The sequence below is a fragment of the Mirounga angustirostris genome, unplaced genomic scaffold (genome assembly GCF_029215605.1).
Source record: "Mirounga angustirostris isolate CCGP_5_RB_7025 unplaced genomic scaffold, mMirAng1.0.hap1 SCAF_8, whole genome shotgun sequence".
Lineage (NCBI taxonomy): Eukaryota > Metazoa > Chordata > Mammalia > Carnivora > Phocidae > Mirounga > Mirounga angustirostris.
In genome coordinates, this window is record NW_026991716.1 from 36,316,328 (window position 1) to 36,338,774 (window position 22,447).

Genomic DNA, 22,447 nt, shown 5'->3' on the forward strand with positions numbered 1-22,447 from the left:
AGGCTGAATTTCCAGCAGAGTTGCACCCAATCCTTCGTCAACAGCTCTTTGCAACTTAGGAATCTGTTAGTCACCCCAGACCCCAGCCCCTCACCAGTCACCCTCACCCTATTCTTAACATATTGGGGGTTGTTGGCTGGGTGAGGGAGGAGTCAAAGTGCACCAATTGGGAGCAAGTGAGAGGACCAAGGAACATGACTCAGCAGAAACGAGGGAGCAAGCGGAGTAACCGGCCAAGAAGAGCATAATCAGACGCTCTGTTGTGGCCCTGGTTGGGGGGGGCGGGGTGGGACAGGCTGGATTTCACTTCTGAGACTTAGAGTGACTTTATCCAGATTCATCCAGACTCTGTACTGGCAGAACCACACACACGCACACACAGTCTCTCACCTGGCCAGCCTTGCAAGCTCATCACTGTGATGTTAACAAGCCTCATCCCTGCCTCTTCTCTCCTCCACCACTGCATGTCCTACTTTCATTCTTCCATCTCTCCCTTTCCTTTAAAAAACCCCCTGGAGGAAAAAATAGCAGCAGTCAGAGGAGCCCTGGACCCAGAGGGCATGACCGTGTAGGGTGGACAGTGATGCCTCTCACCCAAGAAGGCCTGGGACATGTCAGAAGCATCTCACAGCCTCAGAGCCCCGCCTGGACCAGGCTGGGCCCGCCCCCCACTTCCGTGTGGGAAGCCTTCTTGCCTGATTCGGAATCCCGGCGTCTACATGGTATGTCACTGTGTCAATGCATGTATGTCAATGAACTAAATAGACTGGTCCTTAATCGGAAGAGGAAGGTAGTGTGTGCAAAACCAGTCACACTGGGGTCATCATTCATTTCTGGGCTGGTCTCCACTGTCAAAATGGCTTCGCCTAGGACAGTGGCTCTCAACAATTTGCACATCAAAACTACCACCAGTGCTTCTAAGAAGTGCTGAGGCCTGAGAGCCCCACTCCAAAGATTCTGACTCCATTGCTCTGGGATTGGGCCCTGGCTTTTTGTTTGTTTGTTTGTTTTCAATGTCTCAGCTCTTTACTCTGCAGCTTGGCTGAGAACCACTGGCCCTGCGATACCAGGATCAGGAGCTATTTTAATCCAGGGCTAGTTGTTGTGGTTCAGAGCACAGACTCCGGGAGCTGGTAAACCTAATTGCAAGCCCGGCTTTACTACTAACTAGCTGTAGAGCAAATCACCCAAATTCTTAAGCCTTAGTTTCCTAATCCATAAAGGGTGGAAAATAATTCTCCATGACTCAGTTGGAGGAGTTCCTAGGACACAGCAGGTATTCAATAAGTGATCGCTGCCGTTTTCTTAGTAGAATTCCTACTTACATATATTGGTTTATTAAACACAGATTCATGGAGGAGTTCTAACTTGTGTGCTGTGACTAGTTTTCCCACTCTTGCCAGCTCCCCTAGTCAGTCCTGCAAGGCCCAACTGTACTTAATGGCAGATGGGCCAAGGCTGGGGTTTCGACCTGCTGTCACACCCCCCAAAGCAGGGAAAGTGGAGTTGGAGCTCCTCCAGGACCATGGATGACCAGGCCCAAGGCAGCCTACCATCTGCTACCGGGTGTATCTTGTCTACCTGCCCAGTGTGGACTGGGGCACGGGGTGCGGGTGGGGAAGAGTGGTGCAAAGGATGCAAAGGACTTAGTTAAGGGAGGGATGCTGCCCTCCAAGTAGTCACTAACTCTGGGCATTTGGTTTGAATGATAAAGGCCAGGCCCCAAATAGCTCTAGAATATAATAAATAGGGTTATTGAGAAAAAGAACACATTCCAAACTCAGATATCAGTGGCTCTGATTTGGGATCCTTGCTATTTGGGAGGACGTATACCAGGGGTGACTCAAAATTAATCTCTGTTAAACAAGAAGACCCAGCAAGGCGCCTAGGCCCCAGTCTGGATCCCCCCCCTCTCCCTCCATCCCTCCCTAAATGTGGGGTCTTTACACCTATGGCTCCTGGCATGAACAGTCACACTTCACCAAAGCAAAGATTCTGAAGGAAAGACTGGAACTCAAGATAACCCCGGAAAGTTGTTCTTTCCCTTTGTGTATCACTGTCCCAGGCCAGGCCTACCGTCCCCTACCTTCTCCTACATCCACTTCCTTCCTGCATAACACCCCCTCTCCAACATTTGTTCATTGTGACCCTCTGAATACTGGGTTCCTCTGCCCTGCAAAAAGTCACCCTCTCCCCTGCCCCAAGGCAGCAGGCCCAGGACCTGAGGCTAGCCCCCTGTGGTCCCAGCAAAGCCTGCATGGAGCCTGGGAAGAAGGAAGAGGGATGTCATGCTTCTGTGCTGGGGTAAGCCCTGCAGAGGTTATGTGGACCACCCCAATCAGGACAGCAGGTAGCTGTGTCTCCCCTACCCACCTCCCCACTTAACCCACACCCCACCACCTCCCCTTTCCACCTGTAGAAGCCACTCAACCTGTCCTCTGACCAAGCCCAAGGCCCACTTCCACTGTCCTCACAGCCAGCTCCCATTTCACACCTCATGTCTCCCCCATACCAACACCCTGACACACGAACATTTAACACTCAGTGGCTTTTCCCTCTGTCTCTGCAAGCACTTCCCAGGGTGGAGGGAAAGGTGCGGGAAGAGAGGCGGGGACAGGGATTCCCAATGCCCCACTCCTGCTCTTGCCAACTAGCAAGTTCGGTGAATAGGTTGACCATAGAGATCTCCAGGCTTGCCTCACCTCAGGAGATTTTCTTAAAGACATTCTGTGCCCTCCCCCATGGCGTAAAGATGGGCTGGGCCAACCCTCTGGCTGGAAAGAGGGAAAGTGACAGCCCTAGGAGCCAAGTGAAATTGGAGACAGAGTGAAGGTGAAAACCTGGGGCTCCCTGTCCAGTGCTCTACCATTCCACGTGGCCCCCTCACTCGCTTGAGTTTCAAACAGCCCAAACTATCTGCTAACTCCACTGCCTGCAGAGCACCATGTTCAGCACCGTGCAGAAATACCTAGAAAGGTGGGGAAGCACCCAACACTCGAGGAGCAACCTGCCTGCTGAGGGTAACCCTGGCAGGGAATGTCCAGCATAGGAGGTCTAGGACCAAAGAGTTGACAGAATGGCTATCCTGAGTGTCCAGTGGGAAGGGACTAGTGGGACACAGCATGTGTCAATTGTGGCGAGGCTGACAATAACTACAACAAATATGTACATAACACAGCACCTACGTGGGTTAAGTTTTGATCTAAGTATATATATCAACATATACTAACTCTTAATCTCTAGAACCACTCTATGAAGTAGACACTTACTCCCATTTTACAGATGAGAAGACTGAGGCCCTGGGAGGCGAAGGGACTTGCTGAAGTTCACATACCTACTCAGAGGTAGGCCTGGGCTTCCCATGACGGCATTCTGCTCCAGAGTCTGTGTTCTTACCTAGCTAGTTACATCTCCCCCTTACAGGGTAAAGGAAAGGGAGGGATAGCCTCTCATTCTACTCTCCCTGTAAGGAAGAAGCGGGAGCACAGGGGCTAGTTCCTCCTGCTCCCTTATTTTCAGCTCTGTGACGCCAGGAAAGTTAACTTTGGTGAGCCCCATTACCTGAAAATACAAACTCTCAACCTCACGTGATTTACTGTGAGACCAAGTATGGAAACACGTGGGTGGCTCAGTCGGTTAAGCAGCTGCCTTTAGCTCAGGTCATGATCCCAGGGTCCTCAGATCGAGTCCCGCATCAGGCTCCTTGCTCAGCAGGAGCAAGGAGCTCCTTGCTTCTCCTTCTGCCTGACGTTCCCCCTGCTTGTGCTCTCTGACAAATAAATAAAATCTTAAAAAAAGAGAGAAAGAGAGATCTGTCACTTGGCACAGATCCCTTCCTGAAGAGCACAAAGGAAATTAGGGGCAGGAGAAGAAAAAACTTCCCTTTTCCTGAATTCTTTAAGGCTCTCTCAGCAATTCTTGTGTTCCTGCTTTTCCCCTCAATGAAGTTCGCAGTTCAAGGAAACTGAAAACCTTTCCTTCCCAGCAATGAGGCCTGATTACTGAAGATCCAAAGGGGATCAGACTCAGGGAAAGCAAGTTAGGCCAAGGCCCTCCCCCTCATTGAGCAATAGTGGCAGTGTGTGGGGGGGGGGGGGGGGAAGAGATCTGATGATTTCCAGGGAGTGAAGTCTTGTGCTAAGAAATGGGAAAAGAATGACCGGGTGGGTCTGGAAAAGAGGTTTTACCAAATGAAAAAGAGATGCTTCTCCCAAAATTATTCCCTAACCACATGAGCAAAAGAACACTAAACTTAAAACTTGTTATGACATGAATCACTCTGTGGTGCGCTGTCAAGGACTGAAGGGGCCTATCCCAAACCTTAAGAAAAACTGGGATTCCTAATCTGGACAGGGATCCTGCTCCCTTCTGCTCAAGAATGAAGCTGAGCCCTCCTAAGGACACGAAGATGAAACCGAAAGAGTGAAGGACAAGTCACAGAGCCCTCTAACTACAGACGTGACCAGTGACTACTGGTGGCACAAAGGTGACTTTTTTTTTTTAAAGCTTTTATTTATTTATTTGACAGAGAGAGAGGCGAGGAGGGAACACAAGCAGGGGGAGTGGGAGAGGGAGAAGCAGGCTTCCCGATGAGCAGGGAGTCTGATGCGGGGCTCGATCCCAGGACCCTAGGATCATGACCTGAGCCGAAGGCAGACGCTTAACGACTGAGCCACCCAGGCGCCCCCCAAGGTGACATTTTTAACTGGTGTCACACTACGAAGCAGGGTGTCACAAGAACACCTGGTCACAGACAACCTTTCATGGGGCGGGGGGGGAGGGGAAGAAAATGTTCAAGAAACAGGGTGGGCGCTGCAGGGCTGAGAAGGGTACAATTAACAATTCACTGGACCCAGAGTCCTACCTACCTGCTTCCCCATGTCTGGCGGTCACTCAGACCTTGAAGGGGGTTGCATGGCTGGGTGGGCAGGGAGGTGATTAAGCATTACCCCAAGAAGCGCCCGTCCCTTGGGGTATCAGGTGAGACTGGGCAGCTTACAGAGCATCCCTCCACTCCTTTCCCCACCCGCAAGGAAGCCCTGAGGGATCCCTTCCAGAAGCGGCCCTCGCAGCCCGGCCTGGGTGCTTCTCGGAGTCAAGGACAGCTGGCCGGCCGCCCTTCCCGGGGAAGGTATGGATGTGGGCGGGCTCACCTCCGCAGCAGTTTGGGAGGGCTCCCCAGGGCGGTGCTGCGTCACTGGAGCCCCCGTGCTGCAGCTCCGGACGCTGGACCTCAGCACCCGCTGCAGCATCCGGGACACCGGCCTCACCGCCATGAAGCCTGCTGGCCGGGCGAGATTCCACTCGGTAGCCGGCTTCGGAAGCGCGCTGGCCCCGGGCTCGCCGCCCTGGGCCCTCGCGGTAGGGGCGGGGCGGGGGCGGGGGCGGGGGCGGGGCCCGCGCAGCCAATCTGGCGAGGGCGCCGCGCTGCGCGGCCTTCTGGAAGTTGTAGTCCACTCCTTCTGCTCCTTCGGATCCAGTATGCCCTCTAGGGCTTGGGGAGCACTAGTTCAAAGTCGGGTGAAAATCCTGGGTCTTTTCGACAGGCTTCTCTGCCTGCATTAGTCCAGGACCTAGATCGTGGTGTGACTAGCACAAAGTGCTGTAGGCAGGGCAGGATTAGAGCCCGGTGAACGAAGCATTGCCTTGGGCACAAAATTGAAAGGGGTGCCAAAAAAGTAGGTTATCAAGATAAATAATACTTAATGTAGTATTTTTAAAAGTCAGAATCAATGCCAAAAAAATCCATGATGAACAAAATAGCAATATTATATATAAAAACAAGATCTGGCCCTGCATATTTATGACTTCTCTCACTCCCTTGGAGGTAGTCTAGGCCCTGGTTGAAGGTGGGTCAGCTCCCTCTTTACAGATACACTTTTCCAAATGTGCCCCAAAAGGACATTAACACACTTACCCTCTCTGCTTAAAAAAAAAAAAAAAAAAAAGGACTATATGGGAAGAAGTCATAGAATAAGTGGATATCATTTTTGGAACACTTCCTACACGCCAAGCACCATGCCAGGCAATGTTCAATACTTGCAATTAATAGAATGTGAATTTTGCAACTGAGGAAATGGAGTCTTAGAGAGGTTAATTTTCTCAAAGGCATACAGTTGATAGGGGGCAAAACTGGGGTTTAAGTCTAGGACAATCTCATTCTTAAATTCAAGATTCAGTGTGTATCAGGAATGGAGAGGGGGTGGGGGGAATCTCTTTCTCCCCTTCAAAAAACAAAGAGTTACAGGCCTCTAAGATTTTGGGTGGTAACACACTTAACAATGAACTTATGGTACTAAGAATGATGATGTTCAAACTAGCCTATCTGGTGTATCCAAAACCCCAATGGCCATGGAATTACAAGAATTAAACATTGACTAAAACATTCTAGATGCCAAGTGTATATTAGAAAATGGGGGTCTTGGTCTCCTGGTCTGGAAGGATTGACAGTTTAATGGAGAGGAAAGCATAACTGTCACTGATTTGCACAAGTGCAGCAAGAGTGTCAAAAAAGCTGGGATAATTCTAGCTAGCCTCAGACTCAGAGTGAGTTTCTTATGTTATTCAGAGTTCAGACAATACATGCAGGGCTAAGGATATGTCTGCGTATGTTTGAAACTGGTGGGAGAGACCTGACAAAAGAGTATTTGCAAAGGGCCTAAGGCCCACTAAGGACTGTTCAAGCTCTGTCCACTGCTAAATTTGATGTGTGGATTTGTCAGGGGACCTGGGTGTGGGGGGTGAGGATGATGCCTGAAGAGCTTCCAGAGCAGATTCAACCTCAGGGAAGAGGCCATTGACATAATGAACTTGATCTAGGAGCAAGTCTTTGGAATTTGGAGGAAGCAGAGATTCTGAGTCTATGTGTTGGTTCTTTTTTATTTTATTTTATTTTAATTCAATTAATTTACATATAGTGTATTATTAGTTTCAGAGGTAGAGTTCTGTGATTCATCAGTTGCAGATAACACCCAGTGCTCATTCCATCACCTGCCCTCCTTAATGTCCATCACCCAGGTACCCCATCCCCCACCCCTCCCCTCCAGCAACCTGCAGTTTGTTACCTATAGTTAAGAGTCAGTTATGGCTTGTCTCCCTCTCTGATTTCATCTTATTTTATTTTTCCCTCCCTCCCCCTATGATCCTCTGTTTTGTTTCTTAAATTCCACATATGAGTGAAATCACATGATAATTGTCTTTCTCTGATTGACTTATTTCACTTAGCATAATACCTTCTAATCCCATCCAAATCATTGCAAATGTAAGATTTCATTGTTCTGTTGGCTGAGTAATATTCTAGTGTGTGTGTGTGTGTGTGTGTGTGTGTATAACACCATATCTTCTTTATCCATTCATCTGTCGATAAGCACCTGGACTCTTTCCATAGTTTGGTTATTGTGGACATTGCAGCTATAAACGTTGGGGTGCAGGTACCCCTTAGGATCACTATGTTTGTACCTTTTGGGTAAATACCTGGTAGTGCAAATGCTGGGTTGTGGGGTAGCTGTCTTTTTAACTTTTTGATGAATCACCATACTGTTTTCCAGAGTGGCTGTACCAGCTTGCATTCCCACCAGCAGTGTAAGAGTGTTCTCCTTTCTCTGCATCCTTGCCAATATTTGTTGTTTCCTGACTTGTTAATTTTAGCCATACAGAATGGGAGAAGATATTTGCAAATGTCTTATCAGATAAGGGGCTAGTACCCAAAATCTATAAAGAACATATCAAACTCAACACCCAAAAAAACAAATAACCCAGTCAAGAAATGGGCAGAAGACATAAACAGACATTTCTCCAAAGAAGACCTACAAATGGCCAACAGACCGATGAAAAAATGCTCAACATCACTTGGCATCAGAGAAATACATATCAAAACTACAATGAGATATGGGTTGGTTCTTAATCAGCTCTGTCCCCAGTTTTATTAATTTCTTATAACTGTTTAACAAATTGCCATATGCTTGGTGGCTTAAAGCAAAATTTATTCTCTTACAGTTCTAGATGTCAGACTCACTCCCTCTGGAAGCTCTAAGGGAGAATTTGCTTCCTTTGTCTTTTCCAGCACCTAGAGCTGCATTCCTTGGCTCATGGTCCCTTTCTTTATCTTCAAAACCAGCAGCATTGGGACGCCTGGGTGGCTCAGTCAGTTAAGCGTAGGCCTTCAGCTCAGGTCATGATCCCAGGGTCCTGGGATAGAGTCCCGATTTGGGCTCCTTGCTCAGCGGGGAGCCTGCTTCTCCCTCTGCCTGCCACTCCCCCTGCTTGTGCGTGCTCTAACAGATAAATAAATAAAACCTTAAAAGAAAAAAAAAAAAACCAGCAACATAGCATCCTCTCTGTGATTCTGCTTCCATCCCATGGCCTGTTTCTCTTCTATCTTAAATTTCTGTCTGCCTGTGCTCGCTTCGGCAGCACATATATTAAACCTCTGTCTGCCTCCTTCTTATAAGGATATTTGTCATTGCATGTAGAAACCACCTGGATAATCCAAACAAATGCTTCACTGTAGATTCTTCTTAGGGCAGGGGAGGGGGTCAGCAACAGAAAACAGGTGGATAAAGAAAGGTGGTAAGATAGGGAGAGAAGTATTTACCAGTTGGCCAGAAACCAGATCACTATAGGTAATTAAACTGAAGGGTATTAAATCTTTTAAGTGAGCCCCTAAAAATGATCTTGTGCCCTTACCCAGTATCCCTACTCTGAGCCCATCTGAAATGCCACCAGTTGTATGAAAACTTTCTAGATTCTGCTTTCTTCCTCCAAATTGTGGGTGACTGTTCCTGCACTTGGGCCTTGTCACTTTTTTTTTTTAAGATTTTATTTATTTATTTGACACACAGAGAGAGACCGCAAAAGAGGGAACACAAGCAGGGGGAGGGGCAGAGGGAGAAGCAGGCTTCCCGCGGAGCAGGGAGCCCAATGCGGGGCTCCATCCCAGGACACTGGGATCATGACCTGAGCCGAAGGCAGACGCTTAACAACTGAGCCACCCAGGTGCCCCAGGCCTTGTCACTTTTATTAGAAGCTTGGAACGCCAGCACTGTGCAAGACCTCACAGCTTATTCAGTTTAGCTTGTACACTGAAATCTTCTCTACATTATCAGCGGCAATCTACATGAATACTTCTAGTGTTGGAAACTTTCTGATTTCCTGACATTACCTATTTCCCTTAAAAGCCTCTTTGCTTATTAAAATTCTTACTTGTATTGAGCAGAAATGTGCCTCTTTCTGTTAATACACAGTGATGAATGTCATCCAGGCCACACACACTACTCATGACTATGGCTAAGGAAATACCTCCAGGAGCTCACAGCCTAGAATATGACTCTGATCTGGAGAGTCCATGGATGGATTTGGGAGGGAACTCTGAACTTCAGTGTATCATATTGTATATATGCATATTTTTCTGGGGAGAAGTGACTTTTATCACATGCTTAAAGAGATCCGTGATACTATAAAGATGGAAAACACATGTCTGGAAATCACCCTTCTGAGATCTCTTCCTAGTGGCCGAATTTTTAGCCCCTGGGACTAGCATCTACACTCTCTTTCATTTGAGAGACTTAACACAAGTTGTCTCCTCTTCGAGATAAACAGCAGCAGTTATTGCCAACCCTTGTGTAGAACACCATGTGAGTCATTGCGCCATTTTAGTCTGCCTTTCCTAATGCAATTTGGTTTGTCTCAGTGCTAGTGGCAGATTGTAGCTTTGAAAGATAGCTACAATATCTCCTGTCTCACTTGTTCTTCTAGAGCAGTGCTGTCCAATAGAACCTTCTGTAATGATGGAAACATTTTAAGTCCTCCTGTGGCTATTGAGCACTTGAATGTGGCTAGTGTGACTGAGGAACTGAATTTCTAATTTTAGTTTTAATTAATTTAATTGTGAATAGCCATGTGTGGCTAATGGCCACTGTGTTGTACAGTATTGTTCTAGAACCTTGCTTTCCCTGTTAGGAAGTGGAATTAATTCTCCACTTGCATCTGGGTGTTTGTAATGATCTTATAACCAATAGGATATGGCAGAAGTGATGCTGCATGACTTTTAAGGCTATGTTTGAAAAATAAGACACAACATCCACCTTACAACTTACCTCTAGTGATCCGTTCTCTGGCTGGAAGATACTTCTTTCCTATCTCCCCACCCATTCTCTTCTCACCCATCTTTCATCCCCTAGCCCCTGCAAAGAGATCCAGAACAAAACTTGGAAGCAACCAAGATGTCCTCAGGAGATGAAGGGATAAATAAACTGTGTACATCCAGAGAATGGAATATTATTCAGCACTAAAAAGAAATGAGTTATTGAGCCCTGAAAAGACAATGGAAGAAACTTGAATGGGTATTATCAAGTGAAGAAAGCCAATCTGAAAAGGCTACATACTATGTGATTCCAACTACATGACTTTCTGGAAAAGACAAAATTATGGAGACAGTAAAGAGATCAGTGTGCCAGGGGTTGGGAGAGGGAATGATGAAAAGGCAGAGTGTAGATGTTTAGGTCAGTGAAACTACTCTGTATGGTGTTATAATGATGGATACATGGCATTATACATTTGTCCAAACCCATAGGATGTACAACACCAAAAATGAACCCTGTTGTAAACTATAGACTTTGGGTGATTTTATGTCAGTGTAGGTTCATCAGTTGTAACAAATGTACCAATCTGCTGGGGATGTTGATAGTAGAGAAGGCTGTGCATGTATGGGAGAAGAAAGTCTATGTAAAATCTGTTACTTTCTGTTTATTCTTTTTTAAGAGCACTTTTAGGTTCACAGAAAATTTAAGTTTTTATTAAAAAAAAAATCCATGATGGGATTTCTGACCACATGTCCATTGTTTCTCTGTAGTAATAGGAGTATCAAGTATCCAGCCCTCTATTTTCGCTCAAATCTCTCCCTTATCCCATCAGTAGCTATAGACATCTTTGCAAATTTAGATACTTTATTTAATCAATGAAACAAAATGTTTGAGAAAATATTGTTTCAAGGATTCCTATAATTTCTTTTTGGGGGGCCTTGTCAGGATAGTCTCCATTTGCTTCTCTAGCCCCACTCCCTGACCTTCCCCACCCTGCTCTGACTACTAGGAGACTGTTCTCTACCCACTGCTTTGACAGTATCACCCAGGCACCCTTGTCTCTGCCTTCCAGATGGATCTGGCCAGTAGGAGGTACAACAGGAGATTGGAAGGCAGAAGGAGAGAGGTCAAGTGTTTATTTCTCCTGCTCCCTGTTTTGCTGTGTTTGTAGCTGGTGTTATACAGCCCCTCTGCCATGAGTCCAGCTCTCACCAGGCCTAGTAACACTATTTCTAACCCTTGTTCCTTCAGGCTTGATGGGGGGAGGGTTGACTTTCTTGTTGATGGCCATGGATGCTTAACATTCCTGTTGGCCACTTTAACCCTACCCACATCTAAAGAATGGTCTTTTTAGTAAAATGTCCCTTCAAAAATTCCAGCTAAGGGAGCACCTGGGAGGCTCAGTTTGTTAAGTGACCAACTCTTGATTTCAGCTCAAGGCCCCCCAAAAAGATCTCACAGTGTGGGACTGAGCTCTGTGTTGGGTTCTGTGCTCAGCATGGAGTCTGCTTCAGATTCTCTCTCTCTCTTATAAATTAAAAAAAAAAAAAAAACAGACACACAAATATTCCAGCTAAATATGCTGTGTGTTTCTTGCTGGTTCCATGATTGATACAGGATTCCAGGACTTGTCACTTCCACAGTACCCTAGATTCACCTTTGTTAACAGTAGTAATTACAACAGAGTGACATAGTTTACTTATATGCCTTCTGCACTATAAGCCCTTTGAGGGCTGGTGCCAAATTTAAATCATCTGTAATCATAGTACCTGGGATGGTGTTTAATGCACAGAAAATGCTCAATAAATGAGCATTAAGTGGTGTGTTCCACATCTTTGGCTTGCCTTTCAAGTGAAGTATCTTTTATCAGTCAGGATGGGTTAGATTGTGCAGTTATAACAAACAATCCCAACATCTCAATCTGAAAACCGCAAAAGTTTCTCATTTGTGCTACATGTCCAGCAAGGGTTAGCTGGAAATTGTATCTCATCAGTGTTGTCCTCATCCTTGGCTCTAAGCTGATGGGGCAGCTAATGTTCACATAGAATACTGGCGATTGCCAAGAGGGAAAGAGTGTGATAAAGAACATACTACTCTTAGAGCTTCTTCCTGGAAATGCCACACATCACACAGCTTCAAGCAAGTCATGTGACCACATCTAATTTCAAAGGGAAAAGAAGTTTAGCCCTCCCACAGAGAACTGTGTATTGGCAGAACAGTAAAAATCTTGCCAAGGAACAAAATCCCCTTCTCCTGTAATGTATCATCCAGGCTTCCATTCCCAAGACAACTTTTCCTTTTATTCATCCCTGTCACTTCCATTGCATACTGGAAACAGTTATGGTGGCCTTATGTGTCTACACATGTCAGCCAAGGTCCCAAAGCCATGAAGTGCTGACTCCAGCACTGTCTTGTTTAGAGTCTGCCATCAACAAAATTAGGAGGAGAATCTGTATTACCTCTTTAATTCAGTGGTTCTCAAAATATGGGTTACCGAGGTCAACTATTTTCATAATACTACTAAGAGATTATCTGCCTTTACCACTCATGTTCTAATGACTATACAGAGGAATTTTCTACTGCCTATCTGATTGTGATTTCATATCAGATTGAATGCAAAAGCAGATAGGTGAATCCAGCTGCCTTTTGCTAAGCCCAACATTAAAGAGATTTACAAAAATGTAACACAAGACCACTTTTTTCCCTATTTTTTTTCAAAATGGTTATTTCATTAAAAGTGTTATGCTAACATATAATATGATTTACTGACTTCATTATTTTTAAATGACAAATATTTAAGATTTTTCTGTTTGAATTTCTAATATGGTAAATATAAATTAAATTGATATACCAAATAGATATCAAATAAATATAACACACAAAAGCAAAAATTATTTGGCATCTTTGGTAGTTCCTGGCAAAAAGTTTGAGAATTGCTGCCTTAATATATATTCCCTAATCTTTTGCAGACCCAGAGGCATACTAGAGTGCTTTATAATTGCTCTGTGTCTACACAGATCCTTGGTCTTCCCCAAACCACTGAAAATAAAAGAAATTCATGCCAACTCCCTTATTTCCCTGGGCTCCTGGAGTGGGCTACCTATTTTGCTAAGGGGATAGTGGTGGGATGATGGCTTCAGGGGTCCTCCCTAACAGATCAGGTTCAATGAAGGAGCCCCAAGCTGGAATCAACCCCACACTTCATGTTTAACCTCTGCCATTTGATCACTTTCTCTCTACTGGTTTAGGTTCCTTGTCACTTAGTAGTCACAAACTTGTCTTCATTTTTGTTGGGACAATTAAGTCATATAATGTGTAAGCAAGTGCTCTGTTATAGTATTGTTTGGGAGCAAGGAGTGTCTTACTAGTGTCACTGAAATCATCCCTTCCCCACATGAAATAGATTATAGAGATTGATTCCTTTGGGTTTATTAAGCCTCCAGGGGAGAATTTATTAGAATTAGGTAACCCCTGTAAGGGATCTGTGGGTCCATTATAAGCTGTGAATACCTCAAATTAGTTTAACTATTCTCTAAGAATGGGTAGCCAAGAGCAATAAAGGGGAATGGGATAGGTATAACAATGAGTTGGGAAGATTGAGAAGGCAGAGGGATTGCCCAGAATGATGGATCCTGACAGGGCCCCAACTCCCAGGGAGCCCTGAGGCCCTGGTGTGTGGGGAAGAGGAGGGCTGGAAGGGCATCAAGAGCTTTCTGAGATCTTCCCAGATCTTTTGTGGACTGGTCCTTCAGCCCTATTCTGAAATCACCCCAAACGATTTCTCCTCCTAACCTCCTTCTGAGTGTATGTTGTTTTAAATAGGTCCATAAATTCTTGAGAGCTTGTTTGGAGGTTCTAGCAGCGGAGCGCAGCTCCTTGGATACCCTTGACCGAAGAATGGTCCTCTGCTATCGGGGAAGTTCGTCCTCTTCGACCGAGCGCTCAGCTTAAATACTCCGTACTTCAAAAGATGGACCTCGTTCCCCACTGCTTACCTGGGGGCTGAACTTAGAATTCTAACAAATGGAATGTGGCAAAGTGATGTGTGGAAATACCACACATCACACAGCTTCAAGCAAGTCATGTGACCAAGCTTCTGAGGGTAGTTAATCAAAGATAGTGTGGTTCCCTCCTTGCTTTCTCTCTTAACTAGCTCACTCTGTGAGAAGCCAGTTACCATGTTCTGAGCAGCTCTTTGGAGAGGCCAACATGACCAGGAACAGACGTGACCCTCTGTCAGGTGTGAGAAACTAAGGCCTCCAGCCAACAGCCTTGTGAGGGAGCCATCCTGAAGGCAGGTCCTCCAATTCCAGGGGAAGCTTCAAATGACTGCAATTTCATGTGATACCCGAGCCAGAGCCCATGTGATACCCAAGCCAGAGCCACCCAGATGGCCACTGTCAGATTCCTGACTCTCAAAACTGTGTGAGATAATAGATACATGTTATTTTAAGCTAGTTTCTAGTGGGGTAGACTTGTTACACAGCAATGGATAATTAATAAGTGTGAATTCCTCCTAGGACTATTTCTTTAAAGGTATTTCCTGTCCCCACTGCAGGAAAGGGATGCCCTTTGATATCTGGACTGGTGGAATTCTGGGCTGTTTGTTCTCTATTTGCCCCACTTTTACCTGGGGGATCCTTTTCTACCTCTCTCTGCCCTATGCTCTGCTTTAAAAGATTGGTTCCATGGCCTCCTTGCCCCCAGGTTCTGTTTGCTTTCCGTCTATGGAAAGCACAGTAGGGGAGCAGAGGGCGGGACAAGAGAGAGTGGTCTGGACATCTACCCCTCTGACTCTCCTTTCCTTCCCACCAGGCCTAGGGAGGCAAAGGATGATCATACACATGACTTTATTTTACTCACACCTGTGGAGTTGAAGTTAACTGTGTTAAGGCCCATGCATTTAGAAGAAAAGCAACTCACTCTTGATTCTTCCTTTAAACTAGAAACTAGCCTCTAATTCCCCTAAGACAATCAAATCCACTTATTCAGTCTTGATCCCTCTGCAAGCAAAATCAGGTTTCACTGTCTGGATTATGCAATTGCTGTTTGTTAAATCATCAGGGTGGAGATGTAACACAAAGACTATCAAAAGGCTAGTATTTCTGGAAACACCCCTGAAGTTCTTACTGCTTGCTTGAGAACTGGCTGGGCCAAGAAACTCCAAGTGACATGTTACTCTCCTGGAGCAGTCAGGGAGGGGCAAGTCTCTGTGAATTAGGCAGGTGGAGAATTGGAAAGTGCCCTAAAGTTACTCAACTTCTCTGGTTTCCTCATATGGGAAACTTGCCTGTCTTACCTACTTCACAGGATGGTGGTTGTGAAAAATCAATTAAATGGGATTATTTGTATTATTATTATTATTTGTATTATGGGAAATTTGTATTATTAAAATATAAGATAAAACACCAAGAGGTTAAGTAACAAGCCCAAGAGCACATAGCTAGTAAGTGGTGAACCCGGGATTTGAACTCTGGAAGTCTGGCTCTAGAATCTGTGCTCTTAAGCACTAACTTCATTAGTGACCTTGACTCTGACCATACCCCTCAGTCTGTTCAGAAAATTCTGAGCATCCCTTAGCTCACTCATCTCCATCCTCCTAGTATTCTGTGCCATAGTCTACTGTCTTTCACAATTGTATATAACATTCAAAAGGGGGCAGGGAGATAAACTAATTTTGAGTTAAAAGAACTTTATATCGTATCCAAGTCAAAGTCCAAGTAAAGAAAGTCTATTAATTATAAATGAAGAACATAAAATTCCCTTTCTCTTTTCTAAAGAATATTATGGAGTTAAAGTGAATGAGAACACAAGTCCAGAATCTTTTATCTGAAGGCCTAGGGGCCTGATAGATTTTGGAATATAGAAATGTTTCAGAGTTTTGAAAAGTCATAGACTCTAAGTTATATACACTGTATGTGTATATAAAAGTATATGAATATGTTACATAACACAGGATCTAGGGAAGTCTTCAATAATCAAATAATTGTTCTGCAAGAAAATAGGCATTCCTGCTAAGTAGAATAATAGTTATAAATAGTTTGTGTCAGTAGGTCATATTGTGCTGACAAAATATGAAAAAACTTTGTTTCCAGAAGTAGTTTGGATTTTGGAATTATGGATAAATAATTGTGGACATACAGAATTGGGACAGAAGTAACTTAATAATAATAATCTTTATAATGTTTCATCAGAGGGAAGAGTATACACTTCCCCTTCTAATTCTAGTTCCCTCCTTGGGGAAGAGGATAGAGTTCTACAGCTCTGTTTCCTCCCTTGGTTAAGATCAAAGACATTATCTTCCTCTTGAGGTTTGGAGGATTGGGGCAGTCCATATACTATGCAACACTGACCCTAAGAAGGAAATCAGAGTTTTTGCTTTGGGTAGGGGATATCTTCTCTTTGTACCTCCAGACCCCCTCTCTATCTTCTCCACCTTGCACTGGGCCTTAGAAGGCTGACCCGTGGAGGTGAAACTCACCCTCTGGCTTCTGGGTGGGTTTGTCCAATGGAAAACCCTGACAGGAGATCAGAGTGGGGAGAAAAGTGGAGTCTGGGTGCTAGTCCCTCAGTTCCTTCCCTGTGTGACTACCCCAGGAGAATAGATTGACCCCATGCATGGTCTGTTTTAAATCCTTTCTGGTACCTGGTGGGATATAGGCATGGTGTACCATGAGCCCTACAGTGGTCTAAGGGCTTGTTGGTAGCTCTTGGAGACATCTGGGAAACTAACCCTTGTTCTGCTTCAAAAGTTCTTACTGCAGGAAAGTAGTGCTTGGACAAGGCTGTCCTGTCATACAGAGCCTGAGGATGGTGCCCTATCTGTACAGTGTCCCCAACAATCATACATACTTTATATCACCCCAAGAGTGATAAGGCACATTTGGCCAGGGGAAGAGTTCTCCAGCACATGTACAGATTATAAGTGTGTAAGGGCTAACCTGGCCTGGTATGTATAAGGCAGCACTTGGAAGGGAACAATTTATTCTTCTAGACGATCTGAGAGGACCCTTACCCCTAGCAAGGCTTTGTAGGACAGGGAGCTTGCAACCCTTCCAAGGTAGAAATGCAGTGATTATGAGCATGGGCTCTGGAGCCAGGGTGCCTGGGTCAGATCTTGTTCCCACCACTTGCTAGCTGACTTTGAGTAAGGTAGTGGTCTATGCCTCCATTGTTTTATAATTAGAAGGAAACAAAAGGACTTCCTTGGGGTGTGCGAAGGTAGAATAGTCAGTACAGAGAGCTTGGGCTTACAGTCATGCCTGGCACTTTGGACACTCAGGATTGTTACCTACTTTATTGGAATTGGTTGCTGAACTCTTTGTGGTGTATCTTGGCTTTTAGCTACCTTCTCTATTCTCTAACTAAGTGTATCTGGGGGTGGCCTTTCAGCCACTCCAACCTACCTCTGACATCCATTGGTCTATCTGCCATCTATCTTCCGAGCCCTCATCCCATCCATGTCTGGCACCACCGGACCCTTCATGACGTCTGTGCAACAGGCAGTCAATGCCTAAGCAGGGCTACTCATCACTGTAGTTATAAAAATGGGCATTTCCCATGTGGGATGCACAAGAACATAAAAAAAAAAGTAACGCAGAGACCTCAAAAGAGCTCACAGGGAGGGTAGAAGCTGTTTTGCGGTTCTGGAGGACAGTGACTGGAGAGAAGTTACAATGGATTTGCTCTCTTGCAAACACACAGTTCCCACATTCCTGTCTCCTTTTGCTGGGTCATCAAGAAAAATTTCAGAGCTGCAGTTTGAGTTTCTTCATGCAGACTGGCAGAGAGCTTGGAAAACTAGAAGGAGCAGCCATTGTGAGCCTGGAAAAAGCTGCAAGGTCACACCTGAGCAAATGGGCAGGGCTGCTCCCTGGAGAAAGAAAGGCAAGCAGGAAGGGGGCTTCAGCTGGAAGTTTAAGGGAGTAGAGGAGTGTGCCCTTGAGCAGTGAGTGGTACCATCCCAGTCATGGGTGTGAGAGTGTGACAATAAGAAAACTGTTTGTCTCCAACTTGAACCACAGACCTCAGTCCTGGCATAATCTTCCACCCTGCCTTTAAAACAAGTCCACCATTAAGGCCTCCTAAATGCTCATGATTCCCCTTTCCTATTTCCCAGCATTTGTAACTTTATAAATATGTGTGCTTCTTCCCCGTGTGTTGTTATCTATAGGGCCTTTTTTTCAGACACAAAAAGGGCCCCAGAAATGTGTGAGGGGCTAGTGATTAGTCAAAGCTAACCAAGCTGAGGTCATCTAGGGAAGACCCAAGATCACAGGTGTCCAATTCTTCAGTTCACTTCCTATGGCCACCCACAGGGATCACTCTTCCTAAGAGTTTACCCCTGGGTCACCTGGCTTTTCATTCATTGGCTGTTTCCCCCTTCTCCAGGCCGTGTATCCAGGAGGCATGGATGTGCCCTCGCAATTCTGCCTCTACAATACAATAGAAGGGAGACGTAACGTGGTGTAGCTGGAGCTTGTTCGTGTCGCTCACAACTCCACCAAACTTCAGCTCAGCTTAAAGCACTGTCAGTCTCTTCCAGCCCTCTCAGTTTTATTCTTTCCCCAGCACACCTTGCTTTTCTTCCATCCTTGACCTTCAGAGAAAGTGCTGAGAGTGGAGAGGGAAGGAGGAGGAGTCATTGCCTACTGGGTCATCTTATGTCCATGCTTGCTTCAAGACTGCATGGTCACAGTCCTGTAGCCAGCCATTTCTTGGCTGGGTCTAGGGTTCATTGCTCACCTTTAGGGCAAATTATTTCCCCAGCTCCTAGCACACAGTACATGATCAGTAATTGTTGAGGAACAATGATGGTACAGGTACATGCAAGAAAAGAAAGGTCAAGTCATTGGGCCATTTTAATATAGAATATATAGAGTTCAGTCAAAAAGGGAAAATGTAGTAAGATGACCTAATAAGGGGTTGGCTACATCCCTCCCCACCCTTCTACAACAAAGGATCCAAGGGCAGAGTGTTGTGCTACCATCTGCACCTCTCCCTACTCCTGCCCCTAATTTTGGCCCCTATTTTAATAATAGAACATGGGGCTGGGAAACGTTTTCATCTACAACTCAATCAGACCTCTCCTACCTCTGCAAGGATTAATCTCCTGCTGGCATAGTGCATTTTTTATCTACTCTGTCATGCCTGCTTTGAGTTACATTCCAAAAGGCTCCCTCTTTTATTACCTTAGCTATGTGACTTGGTGAAGGGGTCATGGGTGGGGTTAATGGCAGACAATGGGCTGATGCCCTCCCTACCCCAGGCTCCCTGAAACTTCAACATTCATAGCAGCTGTGGTTTTCAGGTCAAGCACAGTGAATTCTTCCCACCTGGAATCTGAGGGTTTTCTCAAATGCTACAGGAGCTTGTTTGGCAAGTGTGAGGATGTGAGTGTTGGTGGAGAAGATGCCTCCAGAGGCATCTCTAACTAAAAGGGCATGGGAGTCAGTGGATACATGTCCAGGGAACCACTCTGAGGCCTGGTGCATAGCCTTGCCAATTAGTGCCACCTTTACTGTCTTTTCTCCCTTCCCTGTCTCCCCTTTGCCCTACTTCACTTGCATTTCCAGGGTTCATCTCCCAAATATACTAACTGTGCCTAAGTACTCATCCAGGGTCTGTTCTTGGAGAAATCTGAACTAAGACAGTTGGAAAGGGGGAAAAAATCATATAGTTGTTCTTTCCTCCTTTTATTTACCTCTCATTTATTCTCCTACCTGACTGAAAGCTGGCTTCTGTTCCAGCCACTTTGAAACTCTAGATACTGCCAAATCCCATGATTCTGTCCTATCATACTTGACTTCTTGGTAGCAGTTGCCTGACAATTTCCTCCTTGGAGCATGCTTTTCTCTTGGCTTCTGGAACAGCCTTCTTTCTTATTTTCCTCTTACTGCTGAACATTTGCCATCATTTCAAAGATGCCTTCTCCCACTCCCTCCCCCCAAAGCATCCATGTCCCCCAAAGCTCCACCTCAATTCTCTTCCTGTTCCTATTCTTCATACTCACTGGGAGGTCCCACCAACTTCAGTGGCTTCCATTATAACAAAGGCCAGTGAGGCTTCAATTTGTGTCTCCCGCATAGGCCTCTGTGTTGAGCCACCTCTCTCTCTCCTAGGCAAACCTGCATACTATGTGGAAACCCTATCCCTATTTGAACATGCCCCCAACTGAAGTTGCTACATTTTCCCCCAAGAAATTTGGCAAAGGAGGATGATAGAATAAAGACAGGGACATGAGGAGGTGGGGTTGAGAAAGGTTATGACTGTTTTTACATTGGGAAGCACTCTAAACTGGATGAAAGACAAGTGGAAGGAAGAAGTGGAAAGAAAGAAGGCAAAGATACAGGAGAAGCTGAGTTTCTGAGCAGGTGGAAAGACTAGAAGGAAGGAGTAAGATTGGTTCAGATTCAGAAACACTTGCAGGTGACAAGGAAAGAAGCTGATGGCATTCCTGCTAGTTGGTCTCTGTTTCCTCCTTGAAGCAGGAGAAAAGATTATTTGCTGGAGGTGGAGTGAAATGGGGGATTTGAAGGTAGAGGTAAAATTTTGGAACAAGGCTTAAGTTAAGTGGCAATAATAAAAAGCTCAACACAAACTGCTTTAAAAATAATGAATAAATTTACTGATAGAACTTGACAGTCTAAAGGCAGATCTAAATGCAGGCATAGTTTGACCCAGAGGCTCAGGATTCCACCTGGTTGCTGAGATTCATCTTGTCCACCCTGTCCCTGTGTTTCAGCAGTTAGAGACACCATACCCACACTACAACCCCCAGAGAGGGAAGGTCTCCTCTGGGGCTCCTACAGAAGAGACAGAACGCTTATTTCCCAGAAGACCCTACGACTGTCTCCTGGTGTCTCATTGGCCCAAACTGGGTGGTGTGCTCATCCATGATGAATCAATCACTCTGGCCAGAGAAACTACAGAGCTGATTAGCTTAGGCTCATCAGGGTCTATCCCTAGAAACAGAAATGAGGTCAAACCCACCCAAACAGTATCATTGGGAATGCGGACAGGGAATTTCCTCAAAGGAAAGGCTGGGTGATTTGGGGAGGAGAAGGAGGAGTGGATACTGAGAAATCAACCAACAAATGTGTACCATAGTTTGTTTCTGAGGAAAGGGGAGAAGCAGCAGTTGAAAGAAGGTATGCGTGTGCTGAGGTGGGGTTCTGATGAGTGTAGAGCAGAGAGATTTGTAGTGGCTTCATGCCTCATGGTTTTATGATTGTCCCCAGAAGCTCAGAGTAAGCTAGTGGTAGGAGGGGAGGAAGTGAACAATGGGATTGATTCAAAGTTGGAGGTTTGCCAGGTACATGTAAGGACACTGGGCAAGATCTGAGTTGAGGGTAATAGAGTAGTTGAAGTGATGGGTGGGGAAAGAAGGGAATCTGGAAGGGAGCTGATAGATTAGGATAAAATGGAGTGCTTCAGGGACTGAATGTTCAGATGAACTCAGAGGAGGGGGGATGGGAGAGGGAGTTGGGGGGCACACATAGGAGAGAGCGAGCAAGATATAGTGAGCTAGAGAAAAAAGCTAATGAGAAAGATGAGGGTGAAATATTTGCATTTAAAATTCAGAGGGAGACAGTGAGTACAAGGGGGTTCCTGGGTTCTATTTTCTAAATAAACACGTCAGGAATCACATGTGACAAGTTATAGTGGGCTTGATGGCAACACAGTAAATATATAAAAGCCCAAACTAGCCTCAGAAATCTGAGAAATGTCCCTGGGGTTTCATCTCCCTGGGTGTCATGTCTCCTAAATATCAGTCCAGCTGGGCTCTTTGTTCAGGAGGGCCCCTGAGGGCTACTGTCCCCATCCCCTTTGTCTTCAAAATTGAGTCCATGTAACTGAGACCACTTCACAGTTTTCCTTTAACAAAGGGCTCTGGGAAAGATGGGTTAAGCCATCTTGGCTCTTGGGAGAGTAAGAATGGAAAGGAAGGATGTTAGGAATCCAACACACTATTTTTTTTTTAATCAAACGCTCTGAGCTAAGGAGATCTGCACAGAATTTCTATAGAATGGACAAGTGGAAAAAGACTTAGATGGAATTTGAAGTCCTAGTTGACCAGCTGGCTCAACCACTGACATGTTCTAAATTAAATCCAGTTATTTAAATATATAGAACCTCAGTTTCTACATATGTGCAATGAATTTAATGAAGGCTTCACACCAGGGATCAGCAAACTTTTTCTGTGAAGGACCAGAGAGTAAATATTTTAGGTCTGGTGGGTCAGACAGTCTGATTTGATACTAACTCTGCTGCTGTAGCATGAAAGCAGCACAGAAAATAAGTCCATGAATAAGTGTGGTTGTGTTAAATACAGATTTACAAAAACAGGTGGTCACAGACTTAAGTAT

The 22,447-nt window shown here is 45.3% G+C and overlaps 1 protein-coding gene across 6 annotated transcripts in view; it reads right to left on the reverse strand.

Moving 5' to 3' along the window:
* MOCS1 (molybdenum cofactor synthesis 1) overlaps positions 1 to 5,375 on the reverse strand; it is a 48,382-nt gene extending 43,007 nt beyond the window's left edge. For 2 of the 6 annotated variants that reach the window (XR_010413618.1, XM_045866835.3), the window contains exon 1: positions 5,154 to 5,375. Coding sequence is in view for 3 of the 6 variants with exons in the window: in XM_045866835.3 (XP_045722791.1) it covers positions 5,154 to 5,276 (123 nt within the window). In the remaining 3 variants the exon portion in view is untranslated. Of the gene's footprint in view, positions 1 to 390; positions 513 to 5,153 lie in introns of all 6 variants that reach the window. The other 4 variants (XM_045866840.3, XM_064597578.1, XM_045866836.3 and 1 more) reach the window with 3 other exon arrangements.
* Positions 5,376 to 22,447: the final 17,072 nt, after the last annotated feature.